This window comes from Sminthopsis crassicaudata, chromosome 2, assembly GCF_048593235.1.
Source record: "Sminthopsis crassicaudata isolate SCR6 chromosome 2, ASM4859323v1, whole genome shotgun sequence".
In the NCBI taxonomy this organism is placed as follows: Eukaryota; Metazoa; Chordata; class Mammalia; order Dasyuromorphia; family Dasyuridae; genus Sminthopsis; species Sminthopsis crassicaudata.
In genome coordinates, this window is record NC_133618.1 from 144886627 (window position 1) to 144899839 (window position 13213).

The 13213-nt window shown below is 34.3% G+C and overlaps 1 protein-coding gene across 2 annotated transcripts in view; it reads left to right on the forward strand.

Annotated features, from left to right (window-relative positions):
* Nucleotides 1-6736, forward strand: part of PINX1 (PIN2 (TERF1) interacting telomerase inhibitor 1) — a 90174-nt gene extending 83438 nt beyond the window's left edge. For both annotated transcript variants that reach the window (XM_074287546.1, XM_074287545.1), the window contains one exon: nucleotides 5330-6736. In XM_074287546.1, coding sequence (XP_074143647.1) covers nucleotides 5330-5866 — 537 coding nt within the window. In that variant the 3' untranslated portion in view covers nucleotides 5867-6736. The remainder of the gene's footprint in view (nucleotides 1-5329) is intronic.
* The last annotated feature ends 6477 nt before the right edge of the window (nucleotides 6737-13213 follow it).

Below are 13213 nucleotides of genomic sequence, written 5' to 3' on the forward strand. Positions count from 1 at the left end.
TAAGGAGTTTATCCTTATTTTCAGTTCATTTCAGCAAACATTTATTGATAACCTGATAGTGCCAAACATTGTCTAAGTGTTTAAGACAAATATTATCTCACTGAATCCTTATGACAATCCTTTGGAGTAGTTGTTTGTTTATTCCTTTATTAATGTTTATTCATAATTACCTTTTTCTATTTCTCTTGATTAGTTTATTTACAGTTCTAAACTTCTATTTAACCCCTATACTTTCATTAGTAAGACTTAGCAATTCTCTATTTCATTAAGAATCTATTTCCCCCTCTATCATTATACTCAGTTTTGCTGGGTAAATTTATTCTTGCCTGTAAGCCTATATATATCCTTTGCCTTCTGGATTCTTGTATTCCAGATTCTCCATTCTGTTATAGCAGTAGTTACTAAATTATATATGGTCCTGACTATAACTCTGCGTCACTTTAATTCTTTTTTTCTGACTGCTTGTACTATTTTTTTGTTTAATCTGGAGACTGAATTTTGACTATGATCTCGGGAGTTTCATTTTGGGCTGTCTTTCAGAAGTTAATCACTGAACTGTTTCTGTTTCTACTTTATCCTATAGTTCTAAGAGATGGAGCTGGTTTCTTTTGAAATTTGACATTTTTTGGTTTATGATATTCAGATAGCCCAATAATTCTTTTTTTTTTTTTTTTTTTTTTCCTCCTCAATCTATTTTCCAGGTCAGTTGTTTTTGCTATGAGATACCTCAGGGGTTTTTTGTGTATATGAGTACATTTTTAAAAAAAAATTTTTTTTAAGCTCTCCCATCATCTCTACCAGGAATTCTAGTTGAGTTTGTGTCATAGATCTATGTTGGGATTCTTTGTGTTTGCTTATTCTTCCAACCTACTTCCTGATTTCAGAGTTGATGTCAGAGCTAAGCTGTGCTGCACTTCTGGAGGGAAAATCTATCTATCCTGGGCCTATATCCTTAGGTTATTGAGGATTATTTCATTTGAAAACCTCAAGGACAGACTAGGGACATAACCAGGGCAGTCTGCTGTCCCATTGATCCAAACTCTACAAGTTCCTGACCTAGGTTTCAATCTGAGCAACCATTAGATGTTACTGAACCCCCCCTACCAACCACCTGGAATGCATTGTTGGTTTTGAATGGCAGAATTGTAGGTTCCCTCTTTAGTCTGGGAGCCCTTCCCTGGTTACTGCACTGCAGGCTAGGCTGGATGCTGCAGCTGAAACCTCGCTCTGCTCCTGGTGTCTTAGCCACACAGCTACTGCTTGTTTCTGAACTTCTTTCTTAGTACAAAACTCAGTCTCCCTACCTGGAAACACTTCTCCCAAATCTGTGTCCTCTTCTCAGACCATCCTGGATCTGTGAAAGAAAACTGGGGAGTGAGCCCAAAGAGATCATTTGGAACCTGTCATGGGGCTTGTTAGTGACCCAGAATGGGTCCGGGACCTCTTCTTCAGTGGTTCACAACCTCTCCCTCAGCACTGTAATGCTCTGTGGTGTACTTCTGTCCCTACCCTAGCCTCAGTGTCCATAGCACTCTGTCTCCCTCCGCTGAATTGGGCAAGAACAAGGACTCACTCTTGACTTTTTCTGGATTTTACTATCAGGATTTAGTCTGGTGCATTTTCTCAGTTTGTTTAAAGGAATTTTATGGAGTGGAAGTCAGCTGTTACTTTTTTCTACTCCATCATTGTGACTCTGTTTTTTTAATCAATCAATAAACATTTATTAAGTTCATACAGGATGTGTCATGAATCAAGATCCAGCAAAAGAAACTAAGGTGTGGTCTGATAGAACAGCAACTAGCAGAAATATTGTGAAAACCTGGAAAAAAGAGTGTAATTAGCTTTGTCCATCAAGACATCTTTGATAACTTAGACACACACACACACACACACACACACACACACACACACACACACACACACACACACAACCTGAGATAGATACTAAGGAGTGTTATCTCCTTTTCCCAGATGAAGAAACTAAGGCTCAGAGAGGCTAGATATGTCCTTTGTTCAGAGTTACTACATGGAGACCCTTGGGTCTTTCACATAGGTCCCAGATGTCAGATTTTCATCACTCATTTGAATGTTTTACATGGCTCTATAATACAAGGATAGAAATCACAGCAGAAAACCTGGTATCATTCCAGAATAAAACTGTACATAGCATAAACACAAAATACAGCTTGGGCATCCGTTATGCTCTTAGAGTCTTCCTTGTTTTGATAGACATTTAAATAGGCAGAAAAGTGGCCAGAGCTGATGTTAAATAGCCTACTCCAGTGATTTGTTTGTACAAATTTTTCTCAAGATGAATATGATTTAAGTGCCAGTACTTCCCTGCCTATCTCCATGCCCTGCTAAGTTTGTTGTGGCCCATGATTATTAATATCCTTATCACTCTAGGAATTGGTCACTGGCAGAGTTGTATGTGGTTATGGAAGTCTTCCAAACTCATCAAGTGAGTCAAAAGTATTGTTTTTCCTGATTTTTTAAAAAAAGACTTTCATTAATACCCACATTTGGTTCTAGTGATTAAGCTGTTAGAACTAACATTGAGTTCCAGAGTGACATAAAATAAGTAATATTAGAGTACTTGGTACCATTCTTGCCAGAGCTGTCCCACTTAAAACAGCAAATATTTATTAACAAGACCTATTTTACCTAAATGAGCCATCATAAGTTTTGTATGTGTTTTAAATAAGAGATTGAAAAGGGGAGGATGGATTTTTTTCTCCATCTTGCTACATTTTTGTAGCACTTTATTGAGTTGTACCAAGAGAATAGATTTGTCATTCTAATAAAATTCTAGAATTCTTTCATCTTTTGAAAAAGAAAAGTGGCCTACTTTAAGTTCCCCAGGATAGCTGTTATTGATTTAATATTTTTTGGTGGCTTTGAAATAAAAACTTGAAGCTGGTTAGAAACACAAACTGAAAACTTTCTCTTATGAGTTCAATTAGTTTATCCTATGTATTCTTCCTTGATGTTCCAAGAGAAATTGGTCTATAATTAATGATAGCCTTGAAAGAGTAAAAATGCATGTATTCTGATTATATGATTGTTATGTACATGGTATTGACTTTTTGAGTATGACATTATTTTAAATTCCACTGATTTTTATTTTGTTGCATGTTGGTGTTTTCAGTAATCCCCAGTGTAATTTGTATGTGTTGATTTCCTGCATAAGTTGGTTGGATACTAAGCAAAATGTCAACTAACCAAATGCAAGTTTCTTTGGGAAGTCATTGATTTTTAATAAATAATATAAAATAAAAAATTTTATTTCATTAAATATTTCCAAATACTTGTTAAAAAAAAATTCATCCTTTTTTTTTTTAACATTTTGAATTCCAAATTCTTTCCTTTCCTCTTAACCCTCCTCTTGAGAAGACAATCAATTTGATGTTATTCATGTGATATCATATAAGACATGTTATAAAAGAAAACAGTCCAAAAAAATAGAGAAAGTTTAAAAAAAAAGTTTAAGTTCAGAGTTCATCGCTCTCTGGAGGTAGATATTATTTTTCATCATGGTCTATTTGGAAATTACTTGGTTAGAGAAGAGTTTCACAGTTGAACGTTCTTTAAATATTGCAATTACTATGTACAATGTTTTCCTGGTTCAATTTCATATAAGTCTCCCCAGGTTTTTTGACAGCATCCTGCTCATCATTTCCTACAGCATATCCCAAAGAGATCAAAGAAAAGGGAAAAGAGCATATATGTACAAAAATATTCATAGCAGTCTTTTTTTGTGTGGTGGCATGGTGGTAAAGAACTGGAAATTGAGAGGATGCCTATTAACCGTGCAATGACTGGATAAGATGTGGTATATGATTGTGAAAGAACACTATTATGCTGTAGGAAATAAATAATAAAGGTTATAGTTTCACATTCATTAATTAAATGTTAGTTTTTTCCCTTGAAGGATTACAATCAGTTTTGCTGGGTAGGTTATTCTTGAGTATAATTGCAGCTCTTTTGCCTTCTGGAATAATCATATTCTAAACCCTTCACTCCTTTAACATAGTAGCTGCTATGTCTTGTGTTTTCCTGACTGGCTTCATGATATTTGAATGGTTTCTTTCTGGCTGCTTGAAGTGTTTTCTCTTTAACCTGAGAGCCTTGAAATTTGGCTGTAATATTCCCATGAGTGTTCATTTTGGAGTCTATTTCAGGTGGTGATCTGTGGATTCTTTAAATTTCTATTTTATCCTCTGGTTCTAGTATATTGGGGCAGTTTTCCTTGTAATTTCTTGAAATAAGAGGATTAATTGTATTTTTTTTCATAGCTTTTAAGTTATTTGTTAATTCTTAAATTCCCCTTGATCTTTTTTTCCCCCAAATGAAATAGTTTACATTTTCTTAGTTTCTCCCCCCCCCCCCCCCCAGATCTGGCTTTCTGAAAACAATCAAACTACTTTTTACTGTGAAAATAAATAGGGGGAGGGGGGGATAATTTGGAAAAATGAATACAAGGGATAATATTATAAAAAAATATATAATTTTTAAAAAATAAATAGGGGGGAAAATGAATTGAACAATTTTCTAAAATATTGATTATCTAACTTTTTGGTGTCAAAAGCCCTTTTATACTTTAAAAAAATGTCAAGGATGCATTTTGTTTACATTGGATCTTATCTATTGATTTTTGTTGTATTAGAAATTTAAATATCTTTGTATTATTATAAAAATAGTTTTGTCTTTGCTGACCTCCAAAAGAGTCCTAGAGAACCCCAAGATTTCCTGAACCAACTTTGAGAATCATTGATCTAAGGGAAAAGCTTAGCATTATTCATTATTTTATTATATTTTTTAAAGTCCTTTATAAAACACTATTTCCTAGACTTCCATTTTATTGTTGATGTCATGTATTATAAATTCTTTCTTCCTTCTTGGCATTTTTAGCACATTATCACTAAATGGTCAATATCTCTATGTAATTTAATTCTGTTTTTTTTAATCCTCCTAAACCTTGTGAGTATATCATTTGGAGTGGATATGAGTTCTTGAGGCCCAAATAAGTGATCTTTAAGTCAATCAATTTTTTGAAACACAAGCTGTTTTTAGTCGGACACTGTTTATGTCCCCATTTTCACGTTCACCAAAAAGAGAATTTTTTTCCTGCACTTCGAGTCTCACAGAAAGAAATGACAGGAAAAAAAAGAGTCTTACCTTGATTTTTCTCACAGCCAAAGTGACTAGGCAGTCTTCTGATTAAATTGGGAGAAATTGCATTATTTGGAAATGTTATCAAAAAGTGTTTCTTGATTTTCTTTAATTTTTAAAACCACTTTTTAAAAATCTATTTTCTCTGATTTTCTAGGAAAGTCACAGTTCAAGTACTACAAATGAGGAAAAAGCCACTCCCACAGTGACCAGTAACCTTACTGTTCAGGAATATTTTGCCAAACGAATGTCGGAGCTAAAGAACAAATCAATAGACATACAGACAGCTTCTGCTGAAAACCAATCTTTTGAAGAGAAAAGGACTAAACAGAAAAAAGAAAAAAAGAAAAGGAAAGAAGCTGAGGACTGGAACAAACTGAAGGCCAAGCATCCCAAAAAGGAGAGACTGGAGGAAGAGGAGGGAAGGCATGCTTACCATAGGTCAAAGAAAAAGATCCTTGCTGAGAACCATGTTGTAGATCCTATTTACGAGCAGAGTCTCGATGCTTCCCCTAAGGAGAGACCACTTTGTGATGAGCAAGAACCCACTATAGGAACTACTGCCACAGAACCAAAAAAGAAAAAAAAGAAAAAGCAAGAGGAAATGGTCATGGCATCTGCCCAAGAGCAAACATCAGAAAGGAGAGGAGGGGAGAAGAAGAAGAAGAAAAAGAAGAAGAAAGGCCTTGAATAAAGAAGTTTTCCTTACTTGGATTTTCATGTCATTTGAATGTCATAATACTTTTGGTACAGCCTTATGAAAAAGAAGAGAAAAGAAAGTAGCTTTGGCCTGAAGTCAGTGCAGAGTTTACCCAAGATGATTTGTTCACATCTTTTAACATGCCCGTGATTGCTGGGTCTCGCCCTCTCATCACATTTTTCCCAATTTAAAAAAAAAAAAAAAAAAAAAATTCCCAGAAGAACTTGAAAAACAATCCAGATCATGTCGTGAAGCAAGATTATTTTTAAGACCCTGGATCCTACATTGTTTATATATCTGGGAGGTGGGGAGGAGGGTAGAGGAGAAAGAAACATATGTGAGGTATATATGCCTTTGCATAATACACGCATAGATATTTGAATTTTCCACTATTTCCTTTGGCAATAATAAATTATCCTTCCTTTTGAAACATTTGCCCTAATTAAAGGATTATGAGTCGATGCTGAAGAATATAACCAAATAGTTCCTATTGTTCTCTAGCCAACCAATATAGTTGTGCCAACTAGGAATTATGTGATTTTTTTTTTTAATTTATTTTTTGCCTCAGATTAGCTTTCTCTATGGGCATTTCTGTTGCTTCTCTTCCACTGAGCAATGGCTAAGAAGAATTCCAAAGATTCTAGATGACTTCGAATTATTAATATTGGACTAGATTCTCAGTGTAGTTTTGTTCTGATAAGTGTTATGTTTGTGTCTACATTGAATATTGTCTTTTCTGAGCTTTTTGCATATTTGGTTGTACCTGATGTCAAATAAGCCATATCTTTGGAATAATATTACTAGAACATCCCTGTCCCAATTATAAGGATCAGATTTGTAAAATCTACCAAAATAAAATAAAAACTGAAAACTAAAGATTTTCAAATCATTAATTTCATATTGAAATTGAATTTATTCTTTGTTTTATATCTCAAGTCACTGCTATGTAGAAGTTATCAAATTAAACATTAAAATTTTTTTCTCCATTTCAGTCTTACTCAATCCTAATGGTATTGCTACATTATATTTTATAGGCTGCCATACCCTGTATGTATATTTTGCCTTATGTTGGTTAATCTTTCCCTACTATTAATTTATACAGATGACCAAGAAATCACCTTTACACACTTATAGTATGAAAAACAAAATATTAAATGTATGTATACGATTAAGAAATCTAGTCGGAGCGCTGAGGTCCTCTCGTATATTTTATTTATTCTTTCCTTTTATATCTCCCTCTTCTTTTCCTTCCTATCTCTTTTCTCTCCCCTTCCTCCTTTATTCCTCTCTTATTGTTTTCATTTGCCATGGCCCAACTTCCAGTATCCATGACAGTGAGATTGAGGGTGTGTGACATAAGGTGGTGCAGGCAGATTATTGCTCTCTCCATTTGATTTATAGATTGCTTCTGGCTAATAGGAGCTATTAACTCACAACTTGGTAACCTTTTGGCCTTTTATTTTAACTTATGGGGTACATTAGAGGAAACATTGCTCCAGGAAATTTAATATTGAGGAAATATATAAAGAAAATCTTTCAAAATACATAAAACATAGCATCATAGAATTTGAGTTAAAATGACCTCAAGCCATCTTATCCAACTCTTGCTCACTCTGTGTGTGTGTGTGTGTGTGTGTGTGTGTGTGTGTGTGTGTGTGTGTGTGTGTCTCTTTGTCTCTGACTCTGTCTCTTAATGGTTGTAGAAACTGAGGATCGGGAAAATTAAGTGACTTACCTAAGAGAAAGGATTTGAACACAGATCTTCTGACTCCAGAATTTAACACAAAGACTGTTCAATTATTTCAGTAATGTTCAACTCTTTGTGACCCTACTCGAGGTTTTCTTGGCAAAGATTCTGGTGTGATTTTCTAGTTCCTTCTTCAGCTCATTTTACAGATGAGGAAACCAAGGCAAACAGTATTAAATGACTTGTCCAGGATTACACAGCTAGGAAGTGTCGTGAGGCTGGATTTGAACTCACTAAGATGAGTCTTCTTGATTCCAGGCATAGCACTCTATGCACTATGGCACCACCTAGCTGTTTTGCTATGCAAAGATACATGAATGTAATTCTTAGAATCTTGGAGACCAAAAAAAACTCAAAAAAAAAAAAAAAATTTTATTTGTTAAGTCACTTTTCATTAGAGACACCATTTGCCCAATTTATCTCTACTTGTCCTATCTTGAATATAAAATTAGTGTCTGAGGAGAGAGTATGGCTATTTAAAAATAGAAGAGATCTTTCTCATTTTTATTAGATTTAATTAATTGAAATAGAGCAACAAGAAAATCAACAGGAAGGCAGATTAAATACATTTGGTCATAGGGAAAAGTTCTTAAAATGAAAATTTATTATTTCAGAAGGTGAGAGGTGACTATTTTCAGATAGATGGAATAATTTTAGAGATCGTACATGTAATCAGAAGACCTGGATAGTTTGGGAAAAGATTTTACAAAATGTCTTTTTTAAAAAGAGATGGAGAAAGAAAAGTGATTCCTATACATAGTTTTTTGTTTATTGAATAGGAGTATAGGATCTTGGAAGAGATCTGTCACCTTCCTGGGATAACAGCCCTTCTAAAGAGCTAGTCTGCTCAAAGAAGTCAATTTTCCTATTTTTCTTTCATAAGGTATCTTAATGTATTTCTGCCATGCCAGACTGTTCATTAACATTTAAAGATCCCTTAATGACCAAATCCTGTATTAGTTTTTTCCCCTTGTGAATTCATGGTTGATCAGAAGGAAAGAAGAATAAATATGAATGATATTTATAAGTATTATGAAAAATGGATTCTATTTATCAACTATTTTTTAAAATTTCAGAAGTAACTTTGCCAGGAGTTACTGGCATAATTCTGGTGAAAATTAAGAAAAATTTTCTCCACCAGATTTTATATTCTGTGCATATACTTGCAGCAAAGTAGACAATGAAATATTATTTTAGTTATAAAGTAAGCTTATACTTATGAACATATCATGTTTTCATTTTCTCTAAAAAGTACTCAGCTTTCATCCCTAAAAGCCTACCTCTCCATTTACTTTTTTCAAGATTTACAGAGTACATAGAACAATTAAGAAGATGCCTAAAACTTTGTTAATATTAAACAGTTTATACTTTGTTTCCAAGGAGATGTTTTCATCTATATTCATTTAAGTGAAAATTGATGAATTCTGAAATTTTCAATCTTTGTTTCTGCTTTATCACCAACTTAAGTGGAATTGGTTAAGTCCCATACCTCAAAGAGATCCTTTGTTTCTGAGCTGATGAGGTGATTTATTTCAATACATAACCCACATGAATGAGGGTTGGGAGTAGTGGTAGAAAGGATCTTTCTAATTCCTTGAAAGTGTTAATAAGACTTTTAGAACCCGGCCAATGTGAGTACTTCCTTTTGCATCAACCACAGACCACACTATTGCTTGTCGACTTCACCTGTTCTTAGATTCAAGTAACAAGTTGAAACCTGTGTTTAAAAAAAAAAAAAAAAAAAAATAGTATCTGAGAAATGTTTCAGTACAATCTCTCTGGATGATCTCAGCTTCTGGATCACTAAGCATCTGTTTGTTGTATTTCTATTTGAGTAAGAACTTCCCCATCACCACCCTCCTGTTTGTCTTATGGACTTCTGCAGCCACTGCATTTTGGAGCCTGTTGTGCTGGCCCATCAGTCCTTGGGAGGTCAGATTTAACACTTTGATTTCATACATTTATAATGCAAGATTAATGACTAGTTAATTAATATCATGTCCTAATAAGATAATAAAATACATTGGCAATGAAAGTATTCTAGAAAATAATAGGTTGAAATGGATTTTTCTGAAAAGAGCCATTACTTAGGATATTCTAAAAATTTAGGTCTCTGTTTTTATTTAGTAATTTCCCCAGTTACATGTAAAAATGATTTTTTAAGATTTGTTTTTAAAACTTTTGAGTTCCAAATTCTTTCCCTTCCTCCCATCTCCCCCACCCATTGAGAAGGCAAGCAATTTGATACAGGTTATACATGTGTAGTCATGAAAAACATTTCCATAATAGTCACTTCGTAAAAAAGACCAAAAAAAAAAAAAAAAAAAGTTAAAAAAAGTATGACTCAATTTGTATTCAGAGATTATCAGTTTTTTTCTCTAGGAATGGATAGCATTTTTCTTCATAAATCCTCAAAGTTGTCTTAGATCATTGTATTGCTGAGAATAGGTAAGTCATTCACAGCCGATTGTCCTATAATATTGCTGTTACTTTATACACATTACATTTAAGTTTGCATCAGCTCATGTAAGTCTTTTCAGGTTTTTCTGAAAGCATCCTGCTCATAATTTCTTGTAGGACAATAATAATCCATCATTATCACATACCAGAGTTTATTCAGCCATTCCTCAAATGATGGGTAGCCCCTCAATTTCCAATTTTTGCCCCAGAAAAGAGCTACTATATTTTTGTATATATGTCATTTTCTTAAAATTATTATCTCTTGGGATATAGACCTAGTAGAGGTATTGCTAGGTCAAAAGGATATCACAAAGATTCAGAAAGGGAATTTTGGTTGGTATACAAAATGAGATGGGAAGATGACATTTTGAAGCATATTTGTGCCACCAATATAAGGACAGGAGAAACATAATTTTTAATGTGGGCATGTACAATGAAATCTCCCACATAAGCCTCTTTCATCCCGTCAGTCCATAAAAGGAAGAATTATTTTGTAACAAGGATATATTTTGGCTATTGAGCTTTCTTAAAATCTGTTCTTAATTTGTTTTGGGAAAAGTCATTGATGGAAATCATTTTGTGACCTTCCAACAGTCTTTTTTATTCATTCAGTGAAACCATTTAATTACACAATGAAAATCATGTGTTACTGAAGTATGAAATGCCATCATGACAATCTAATATATCAGTTCTTAAATTTTTGTTTTTGGGACCCCTTATATTCTTCAACATTCACTTGATTTTTCTCTCCCCAAGAGCTTTTGTTTATAGGGGTTATATTTGTCAATAGCTATATTAGAAATTAAAATACCTTAGTATCATCTTGAAAAGTTTTTACCTCAAGGATCCCTGAAAGGATCTTGGGGACCCTTAGGGGTGTCCCAACCACACTCTGTGAACCAAAGATCAAACAGGATATTATATACAATAAGAATATGAGAGGCATACTAATAAAATGTTCTGTGATGTCTATGAAGGGAATTTACTAGTTGAAGGCATTTAAGTTAGATTTTAAAAGATAAGTGGGATTCTTTTTCAGCTATTGCACCGGGCAGGACAGAGCAAATTCTAGGAACAAGAAAGGGTATAAGTTAAATCAACAAAAGCATAAAAACTGGAAACATAGAAGACATTGCATCCATTGTGATCTTAAATCTATACTGAGTTTAAAAACATTCCCATCTTTTTTATATATGATTCGATCCAAGAGGCTTACCCCAATAATATAGAAATAAAACTTTAGGGTAGCGCTAGAATGGGCCACTTATCCCTGGAATCATGTATGGTACTTTTCTTCCCTTCAAAAATGCATCATCATTCATATGCCTCTGCCTTTCTGTCCCCTACTCTTCACTCCCACCCCAAAACACAAATATAGACCTTGGCAATTCAAGACTTTGGGAAAATAAAAAAAGCATTCCTTCACCCAAAGGTTGTGAACCCTTGTCACAGAATCTAGATCAGGAAGGTATCTCTAAAGATCATCTTCCTTCAGCCAGGACTACACTTTACCCTTCTCAGCAAGATATGTCACTATCAAGGGAAAAAAATGCACCTGATAGTTCTAAGATGGTGTCACCAGAGTACCTTGTCCTTCTTTCACATCCACCTGTGACTGTCACCTTCTATGAGATTGAAGGATCAGATTGAAGGTGTGGTCAGGTCAAAGAGAAGACATCTGGGTCCCAGGAAGGTTTTAAGCTTGACACTGGAGGTGGTAACCTGTGAATATTCCCTGCAGCATGGTGAGGGTGTGGTCCTGTTGACTCACCCTGCTCAGGTGATGGACCGCAGGATCCTGCCCCAGCTGCAGCCCTCCTGTGGGACTCCCTGGCAGTACCAAGTAGAACAAGTTACTGCAATTTAGCCTGAAGGAATTGCAAAATGCTAGTGTGGTTGAGAGAGGTCACCACCAGCCTGACTGAGACCAGCAAACCTTGTTAACTTAGTTGTAATACTAAAGAAGTACTAGGATCCTATCTTTCCTAACCAAAGATCCAATCTTAATCTCTTGCTAAGGCTTCATTTTCTCCTGTATTCAACCTTTTAAAGATCAATCTCTGAATCTAAGGTGTGTCTTCACACAAGCCAACATGTGACTCATTAATAAAAGAAAAAGCATACCAGGTGGGGATAGTAGCCTCATAGTTAGTTTGGACATGCATAATGAAACCTTTCCAGTTCCAGAAGGGGGCTGCCCCTCCACATGAAATTTTGAAAGTGGAACAATGATGATTTTATGTCCAGCAGCCCTGAGGGATGGTTTTGAGTGAATAATTCTACACAAGAGCTTAACTCAACTGACAACCAGAGTTACTATTTGTCCCTCAAAGAAAATTGTGATGTTTTGGGAAGATGATTAGAACCATAAGATTCTTTCCTCCTCCCTCTCTAGGAGTGAGGAAAACTCCTATATGTACTAGAAAGAACACTGGATTAAAAAAAATAGACATAAAACAATTAGAATAGCATTTGCAGAGTGTTTAGAAAAGGCATTACATGTTACCTAATCCTCACAAGAACAAGTGCTATTATTTCCACTTTACAATTCACAAGAACTCTAGTAGGTGCTATTATCCCTGTTTTACATCTGAGAAAATAGACTGAGAGATGTTAAATGACTGCTTCTGGTCCCCACAGCTAGTAAGTGTTTGAGGTAAGAGTTGGGATTAGGTCTTCCTAACTCTAAATACAATACACTATCCACTGAACTACCTAAATAAGCACAGAGACAAATACTGAATATTGTGGAGAAATAGATAAACTGAAAACAGGAAGATTTATTTTTTTAAAAGATGAAACTAAAAGCTTTTAAAAAGATGAAACTTTAAAAACTCTTAAAAAAACTCAAAAAATTGGATAAACCTTTAACCAATCCAATTTTTAAAAATAAGATGACTATGACAGAAAATTAACATAGTAGCAAATAAGGTGAAATCACAATAAAATAAGAATGATTAGAACCTACTATGCAGTTACATATATAAACAAAATTGTTAACACAAAAGAAATGGAGAAATACTTTCAAAACTGCAAAGTACTAAAACTAACAAAAGACCAAACAGATATCTTAAATAATTCAGTCATAGAAAATAAAATAGAATTAACTGTTAAAAAAAAAAAAAAAAAAACTA